Below are 9,396 nucleotides of genomic sequence, written 5' to 3'. Positions count from 1 at the left end.
CTGCATGAATGCGTACATCCTGACTTACATAAGTCACGCACTTACCAAGCACTTCCTGTAAACTTATTATTAACGCATCACCTTGATAAAGTCATCAGGTATGCGTTTTTAAGTGACAAAATTATGGCGGAAAATCTCTGCAATGGCGGCCCAGCGCAACGTCACGCAACGTCAAATTGACATTTACGAAACGGCCTTTCCTGTGGACGCTCCCCACGGCATATTCCTTCAGTAAGTCAGCAAGCTGGCATGGCACATATCTTGGATCGCCACCACATATTCGCGAAATCACAGATGCATTGCACTGGCTTCTGTACGCAACCGCTCACTTTTTTTGAAGCGCTACCGTCGCAATGGAGTTGCCAAGGGCCAAAAAAATTTATTAGTCGATAAAATTTGCAGCTCCAAGTCAGGTTTCGTCATCTTCATGAGAACGCAAAACTGCATTTCGCAAAACTTCTGTTTCCCGACACAAATTTCAAGGCACGTGAGCTCTCCACAGCCAATCAGAGTCAACATGGCGGATAATGCCGCCATGCGTGTCGAGAATGGCGCCCTAGCACCCCTGTTCTCGCTTTTCTTCGCTTGGTCATGCATTGTAGGTTTTATGAACATTTTATGAACATTTTGCTTTAAGAACGCGTTATTTCTAACCATATCTACGTTCTAGACGAACCCTCTTACAACACAAGCCAACACGAGCCTCGCAGACACATATACCATCATTCCCATGAGGGCACGGCGCCCATTAAGAAACTCCCATAGACGGCAGCGCCAGATGTCCATCTAGGTGTTATAGTGAGAAACTCTATGACCACAGGTCGCGAGTTCGAATCTTTGTCACGGCGGCATTCAGGTGGGGGCGCAAGGTAGAAACGCGATAGTGTGCCGCACCTGTTTGTGCGCATTAAGGAATACCGTGCGGTCAAAATCAATCTGGAGAACGGCGCCAATCGTACGTCGACAGTTACGAAGCGCGGCATAGGTCGTTGATCATGCCGCTCGAGCGCGTGTACCGGTACGCCACACCGTGCCCACAGCAGGGCTGTGGACACGGTGTGGCGAACAGGGACCGGTAACACAGAGGTGGCGAACGAAGTAGTGCCGAGGCCAACGCGAAGCACTTCGAAGCAGCTTACGCACAGCTGCCACAGGCATTGCCAATCCACGAACCATGCTCATTTCATAGGTGCTTTGTGAGAAATGCCCACAGCGACTGGTCAAGCGTCGGTGTGCAGCCAAAACGAAAATACGTCGCTGTCACGACATATTCGAAACAAGTGGATACTGCACGAATCCTCCACACTCATGAGCACCAGTCGGAATTTCGCTTGTTCGACAACTCGCTAACTTCGAGCCATCTTCCTTTGAACGCTCCTTTACATTTCCTGCGCACTTTATTCGGTGTGGCCCGAGCGTCGGCCCGTCGCTTCGAATTGGCGCCCAAGCTGGACATCGTGGAATGTTCCGAAACTCCGCGTGGTAAAATCAGTCGCCATGCCCTGCTGCACGGGGGCGCTCAGTGCACTGCTCTCGTCGCTTTGTGGTGCATTATAAAGAGGCTAGCTTCTTAAGAGGCATCCTGTACAACTACAGTCATGCGCCACTCAGGATCCAGTGGAGAGGGCCCACCTCTCTCGTACGCAGTAGCTTAGAACCTGTAGCACATGTGCACGGAACATCGCCAAGTGCACTTTGTAAGAAAATATCACTCAATCAGCATACCCATCAGCAATGTTTTTAAGATTTATTAAGCAATATTCTTACTTTCCATCCATAAGAAGTACGCCGAAGAGAGGCTGATAATACTTTCTTTTGCGCAATTAAAAATGTGCACATTACAACGGAACTTAAAACATCCCAAGTACTTGTAAGAAAACAGTAAAGTGAGCAAAATTGCGCTTTATAGTAATCTCAGTACGACGTTCGTGATGGCGTGCTGAATAAAGAACAAAAGCTGCAGGACAAGCCAAAGCATTCTAACCGACTATGAATACAGCAGTGCGGTCAACAACCAGTGCACACGTTGCAACATTGCACTGTGCAGGCATGCAGCTGCCACAGTGGTCGGCCACGCAGTAGTCAGCGACGGCCTTCGGCCATGAGCGCCTCGATCTCTTCGACGGTGCGAGGCACCTGCGTGAGCATCTCGTGGCCGTCGGCCGTGATGAGTACGTCGTCCTCGATGCGAACACCGCCGAAGTTGCGGAATCGCTGCAGCACGTCCGGCACCAGGAACGCGGACAGCTTGGGCGACCGCAGGGCTTCGTCCAGGAGCGTGTCGATGAAGTAGCAGCCAGGTTCGACGGTGAGCACCATGCCTCGCTGCAGCGTGCGCGCCGTCCGCAGGGAGCGCAGTCCGGGCTCCGTGGGCCGCGGAGGGTCGGCGTTCAGGTAGCCTCCCACATCGTGGACATCCAGTCCCATGAAGTGGCCAAGGCCGTGCGGCATGAAGGTGGCGCCTAGTCGAGCCTCCATCATGGCGTCCACGTCGCCCCTCAGCACGCCCATGGAGCGCAGCGCCTCCAGCATACGCCGCTCGGCGAGCCGGTGCATGTCGGGCCACGAAACACCGGGCCGGATCGCGTCCAGAACGGCCCGGCTGGCCGCCAGCACGGCTTCGTACACACCTCGCTGGTCGGCCGTGAACCGGCCGTTGGCCGGGAACGAGCAGGTGATGTCCGACGTGTAGCAGTAGTATTCGCAGCCCATATCGAAGAGGCACATGTCGCCGTCCGCGACGGGCGAGTCGTTTGGTGCTCCTGCGTGGCCGTAGTGTAGCACAGCGCCGTTGGCACCACTGCAGCAGATGCAGGTGTACGACACGTGCCTCGCGCCGCCGTCACCGTAGCACTTCTGCATGAACAGAGCCTCGAGCTGATACTCGTACATGCCTGGTCGAATGCGGCGCATCACCTCCTTGTGCGCCTCGCTGCTCACGCGGTTCGCGTACCGCAGGACCTCCATCTCGAGCGGAGTCTTAAAAACGCGAAGCTCGGCCATCTCTTCGAAGAGCGGCCCGGCGTCTACCTTGAAGCCCTCCATGTTCGGAAACTTGGCCTCAGCGGAGATCTTGCCGCTGTCGCTGTTGCGGCCACGCAGCGTGAGCAGCGTGCGGGCCCCTTTCAACCGCAGGTTGTCGCCCACCGCGTCGTTGTAGAATACCTCGTCGACGCCATAGCGCGCGCGCACGTCCTCGACAGTCGGCAGGCGGCCCATCCAGACCGCGTAGCTGGCCGGCAGCCGCGGCATAAACAAGTAAGACCGCCCCTGAGCCACGTCCACAGCGCCCAAGTAATCTGGCTCCTCGACGCCGAACGCCCAGTGAAAGTAGGACTCCTGACGAAATACGGGCTCCCGGTCGGAACAGTACATGGTCGTCGACTCGCCGCCTTGCAGGACCACGAAGGAACCATCCGTGTTGCTGAGGGTATTTCGCAGCTTCTCGCACAGTCTTCGACGGTTCAACGCGTGTAAATCGCGCGGAATTCCAAGCGTGTGCGCTCCGCGAGTGAAGCTCACTCCGCTGCTCGACGGCATTGTTGAAGAGAGTGGGATAAACTGATAGCCCAACGCAAACCGCGCCACAAACCTGCGGGCGACGCGCGACCGAAGGCAACTGGAGCAATTTTGGGGGCGGTTACTGCCCGACCCCAGCAAAATAACACAACGAGAGCAGTAGCACACGGCACTATATAGAGAAGGGAAACTGTACCTTCCACAGTGCAACGGAAATAAGAGCAGCGCTGGCGTTGTGAACTAAAGTATGCAACCGAGAGATGGCAGTGGCAAAATCAACCAGTGTGAAATTCTTTTGTGAATTGTGTGGTGAAGATTTTTTTTTATTCTTTAACCTATAGGTAGGACATCTGACAGTATAATAGCAAGGGCTCGGTGGCGCAAACCACCACCCTGTTGCAAAGGGGACGCTCATAACAACCATCCATCTATCCAGTGTTGGCAAAAGCCATAGAGTTTCTCACTATAACACCTAGAGGGTAATCTGGCGCCACCGTCTATGGGAGTTTCTTAAGGGAGCACCGTGCCGTCATGGGAATGACCACGGAGGAAGGAAACTGAGGAGAGGCCCTACCCCCTCCGCGCGCTACGAGAAAAGTGTGGAGGAAATGACGTGGTATGTTCTCCTCTTTTTTGCTCATTTTTTTATTTCTTTGCAGTAGCGGCCACGCCTTTCGGGCCACAATGGCGGCTTTGTTTTGATCCTGTGCGCTCACACGTGTTGCTGCGTACGTACGTTTCGTACCGTGGCAAAGGCGCCGTGCAGCCAGGTTTGCGGTGGTCGCCGTGTTTTGTTGCACTGCGTTATCTGGACCGTGCTCTACCGGATGTTGCTGTGGCCAGGTGGGACAGGAGGAACTAAAGTTCGTGAAATGAACGCGCATGCAACGCTGTACGCAATGTACCGCACCACGGCAATGGCTACGGACGAAGGAATATCCGCGGGAAATGTTGCCCTCTTTCGCGGAATCATGCTAACGTGCTAACGATTGCTTAGTATTGCTGCGGAGCGCGTGTACGAGCAGCATGGTTGCGCGCAGCGCGGCGTGGTTTCGCGAGAAATGTAAACAAGAGAGGAGAGCTGGCCCGATAGGCGGAGCAACACCAGGAGCAACGCCAACTTCCGGCTTCACTTTACCTTAACAAAGAGTGACGTCAGGGCATCTCCTTAGTTTCCTTCCTCCTTGGGAATGACGGTATATGCGTCTGCGAGGCTCGTGTTGGCCGGTGTTGTAAGAGGCTTCGTCTAAAACGTGGATATGGCTACGCAAATAACGCGTTCTCAAAGTAAAACCTTCATAAAATGTTTCCATTCACGCATATTACATCTTTACTCACCCACAATGCATGACCAAGCGAAGAAAAGCAAGAACAGACGACCAACTGTTTCAAAGCGAGCGCGAACCTTGTCGTCTCTCTTCCAACTTTAGCGGCCCGCTGATATTTTTTACGTAACATGTAGTCGTACACAAAATAACAAGTTCTCATAGTTAAACAAAACATGTTTTCGCGTAATAATAAAGCTAAAACACCTTTTCACGTGCTGTTTTAGTGGAAAATGAATCATTGTGACAGACGGAACGGTACTTGCCAAGCGCGTCTTCAAGGTGTCGACTCACCGCCTACACACCGCCTACTCTCTACGAGAACGATGCCAATCCGAAGTCACAATATACCGGCATTCCCATGCATACCACAGCGCAGCAGCGCCAGATTTCCCTCTAGGTAATGTAGTGAGAAACTCTATGGCAAAAGCATAGAGTTTCCTACAAAAAAATTGTAGGAAACTCTATAGGCAAAAGGGCGAAGAGTGCCGGGATGCCGGGATCATGGCCAGAATAATGAAACATATAGGCACTGAGGGGATACAACAGGTATGAGGTGCTGAGGGGTACTTGGAAGGGAGTAATGGTGCCGGGGCTTACTTCCGTGAATGTAGTCCTGTGCTTAAGGGCAGAAGTTCAAAGAGCTGTTGGAAGATTAGTACTATAGGAGCCCACGGGAAAACCACAAACCAAGCAGTACAGGGGGATATGTGCTGGGCATCGTTCGAAGCACGGGAAGCTCAGACAGTGGCGTAGCTAGTTCGTCTGGCACCCGGGGCCCATAGGTCTTCTGTCCCCCACCCCGGGTGTAGTCGAGGAAGCCGAGGATATCGACAATTTCCGGGTGTCTTCAGACATATATGACACCCCCCCCCCCCTTTGCTACGCCACTGAGCTTAGAGTAAAATCCTATACGAAAAACGCCTGAGGAAATTGGACGATAACAGGTACGCAGCTAAGGTATTTAAATACCTATACAGAAAGAGCGTTCACTCACAACAGCGGAAAAGAACTGGGAAGCTAACCAGTACGAGGACGGAGAAAGACAGAGCATTAAACGACAGGTTAAAAATGCGGAAGGTAAAAATTGGATAAATTCAATGGAAAAGAAGCATAGTATTGAACTATATCGATACTGGAAACAGTAGATAAGGAAGGAAGCGTTATATGATAACTCAAGAGGCTGTGCCCTACTCTTTGAAGCTACGTCAGGATGTCTTAGAACGCGGAGCCATAAAAAGAAATTTAACGAAGAAGAAGACGTGTGTGGTAAATCTGTAGAAACAATAGAACACCTCATACTAAAATGTGATGGCATCCATCCCAATGTCGATGCGGGCACAGTCACGCTTCTTGAGGTCCTAGAGTTCAGAGATAACAATAGTCACGTAAATAAATATGCGGTGGAAATTATCAAAAAGCGATTGAAGGTTTGGTGGCTCAAAGGCAGAGAGGTGACATAATGTTAAAAGTGTAGGAAGACGTATTTAAAGAAAATGGAGAATTTTAATAACTTACAACACATGCCACTCTTAGGCAAAGTTACACCCTAAATTTGGCTTGCCCCTTCTGCCACACAACGATAATTGTCATCTGCCTTGATGCGTTTCCTTTCTTTAACACTGCGAGCCCGTAACTTTCCAGTAACGAACGGCACGCGCGTTATCAGCATCTCGGCACGCGCATTATCAGCGTTATCAGCTTTGGAGTGCCCCTTCTGATAGCGCACGTGCCGTTCGTTACTGGAAAGTTACGGGCTCGCAGCGTTAAAGAAAGGAAACGCATCAAGGCAGATAACGATTATCGTTGTGCGGCAGAAGGGGCAAGCCAAAGAGTGCAACTTTGCCTAAGAGTCAACGTTGCTAAGAATGCACAGTCAAACAAAAATAACAAACTGAGCATGGTGGCAACTGCCATCACCCCGTTTCAAGGGGACGCTGCTACCTTCCATCCACCCACCGTAATATCATCATCATTACGTAGTAAGAGGAACGTTATGGAGACGACAGTGCTTACAAGGACCTCTGCAAATATTGTGTATAAACAAGGACACTAAATGAACATAAGTATGCCAAACGAATGCTCACGGATCCTTGTAAAATGCAATTTAGGTTTCATGTTGGAAAAACATCTCTATTTGTGTATTCAAACAATGCAAAAAGGTTACAAGGAGATGAACACTTCAGTTGAGTAACAGAGGTGAGCAAGGGAAGCCTCAGCCTGTAGCCAACGTTTCAACAATCAAACATATTTGTGAGGGCCGTGACGAAGTTCCCATGCTGAGGCTTCCCTTGCTCGTCCACTGTTGATTGGCTGAACGTTAAGCCAAACTTCGAGTATATCTCAAAATCTTTTCGTGAATAGACTGCCCTCAGGTATGTAATCTGTTGTTTGAAAGGAAAGAAAAATTGATTTTATTGGTTTGTCATGTTTGAGAAGTGTGGAGCAGGCCAGTTGCGTGAAGTTGCCTGTTCTAGCCATCTCTTACGGTGCAGGGCTAGCCTAGTTACTGATTTCATGCAAACTGTACATGAGCCTTTTGTAGTTAACAAATGAAAAATGCAACATCCACATCTAATTCTAATCCTATCACTTACCACCTTAACAATGTTCCCTTAGATTTCGTCATGTCCTATTGATATATATTGGTGTACACATTACAAATAATTTAAATTGGACCAATATGGAGTGTGTAATTAACAATGCCATTCACTTGCTTGGGTACTTACAGTGCAACTTTTCCTTTACAAGACGCTAATACGCTCAAAACTTGAATGTGCATCTGCAATATGGGATCCCAGTCACATTAGTCTTATTACTTCACTTGAACTAGTAGAAAATAACTCTGCTCGTTTCATTCCTTCTAATTATAACTGTACCGTGAGTACAACCTTAATGAAAGTAACCAGCACTTATTACCCTAGCTAATCGCCGCAGTCGCCATGTTTTGCTGTTTCATAAAATTTTCCGTCATACCACACTTCACGACGACTTCATACCGCGGCCTCAAGTACATTTCAAACTGCATCGATCATCGCAGTAACGCAGGGATTGATTCTTGCTATACAAAGTCTTTCTTTCAATCTTTCATCCCCCGTACATATCAGGAATGGAACCACCTTCCCTCAAATATTGTAGGCATCTCTGGTAACAAACTTTTTTTTTGCAAAACATTAGCTAACATTGTATAATCAAGAGAATCATTGTATTACCAGAACTCGCTGCTCTTGTTCGTTTGCTTATCTCTACTGCTTTGCACCCACTCCCCTCTTTAATGGCATATGGCCCTGAGCGTACTTTAAATAAAAAATTGAATATGAAAGTGAAGAGTGACTGCCAGAGTTTCAGCCAACATGAAGCATAATTTCCTCAACATTGCACTGAGCGGTCTTGAAGGCTTTAAAATTCTTTGCAGTTTCATGTAACAAATTAAGGCTATGAGGGAGTATGTGATACATGGTGCTAATGCCCGTCAATCTGATTTGCAAATAGCAGATGACAGAGTTTGTGCATTGCCAAGTAGCAGCTTGCTAGATGAGAAAAAAAAAGTTGGGACTCAACTTGTTGCTTCTCCAATTGTCATGAAACGCCGTTAAAATCAGGTAAGCTTCTATGTCAAATTTTAACATTCCCACTTGGTACGATACAAAACTCTAGAGTGCTGCTTTCCTGATAGCGCTCATAGCCCTCTATATGGTAAACTTGCAAACATTTCATGGTGAGGCATGTAGTTCAAGAGGACCTCTTGTCATTATGGTGACCGTTGAGCTTTTTATGGCTTGGCATAGGCAGCTTGCAGACCAATAATCTCTCTTTTGTCCTTCCTCCTGAAAAGAGAAATCGTGAAGCTATGACAAACATGCAAGCAAGGAATGGTGAAACAAAAGTTTTGTCTAGTTAATGAACAAACCACAGTTCTAGTTGAAGTGTTCAGAAACAAATTGCGAGGATTCTGGCTCTGTGGTGACACATTCACTGTTGACTTGTACATCCAGAGACAATAGAGCCCAAAGCGGTGATCAAATATGAGCAGCATTTTGGAGGCTGGAGGCAAAAGAAGAAAGCCTCAATTACTATAGTGGAAGCATGAGTGAGTTTGTGATTCATGTATGACTAAGAACAGTGCACAAAACGCTCCATGACAGAAAAGCACACACACAGCACTGTTTTGAGTGCGCATTTCTTTCAATGGTGTTGTGCAGGCTGTGCTTAGTGAAGCCTCGATGAAATTTTTTGCCAGCTGCTAGTTAATAAACACAGTAACTTTATTATGTGTCAAATGATATTAATCGAACTGTATCATCGGAAGTACACTTGCACTAATGTGCTGTGACATTATCGCAGTGTATCATTCATGCAGACACAGCCAAAACTATTTATTTCTTATACTATACTCCTTGTTAGGAATTTTAGCAACGTGGCAAAATAACTAGAGCCTTGTTTGAATTGCCTTTGAAGAGCAATAATTTATTATGATTTTCCACTTTGACAAAAAAAAATGGACTACAGCAATCTGTTTTACCCGCCTCGCACCTGAAGAAATTTAAATTGT

The 9,396-nt window shown here is 48.4% G+C and overlaps 1 protein-coding gene across 1 annotated transcript; it reads right to left on the bottom strand.

Moving 5' to 3' along the window:
- Nucleotides 1-1,733: 1,733 nt before the first annotated feature.
- On the bottom strand, nucleotides 1,734-3,695 carry Dip-C (dipeptidase C). The gene has a single exon (XM_075687041.1). It carries the CDS (start codon nucleotides 3,538-3,540, stop codon nucleotides 2,083-2,085), a length of 1,458 nt encoding a protein of 485 aa, XP_075543156.1. The 5' UTR covers nucleotides 3,541-3,695; the 3' UTR covers nucleotides 1,734-2,082.
- Nucleotides 3,696-9,396: the final 5,701 nt, after the last annotated feature.

The sequence above is a fragment of the Dermacentor variabilis genome, chromosome 3 (genome assembly GCF_050947875.1).
Source record: "Dermacentor variabilis isolate Ectoservices chromosome 3, ASM5094787v1, whole genome shotgun sequence".
Lineage (NCBI taxonomy): Eukaryota > Metazoa > Arthropoda > Arachnida > Ixodida > Ixodidae > Dermacentor > Dermacentor variabilis.
Note: the sequence above shows the minus strand (reverse complement) of the source record. Positions and strands in the feature narration are given on the sequence as shown.

What these genes read in the sequence shown, in the direction of transcription:
- Dip-C (XM_075687041.1), bottom strand. Translation starts at nt 3,540, where the DNA reads ATGCCGTCGAGCAGCGGAGTGAGCTTCACTCGCGGAGCGCACACGCTT.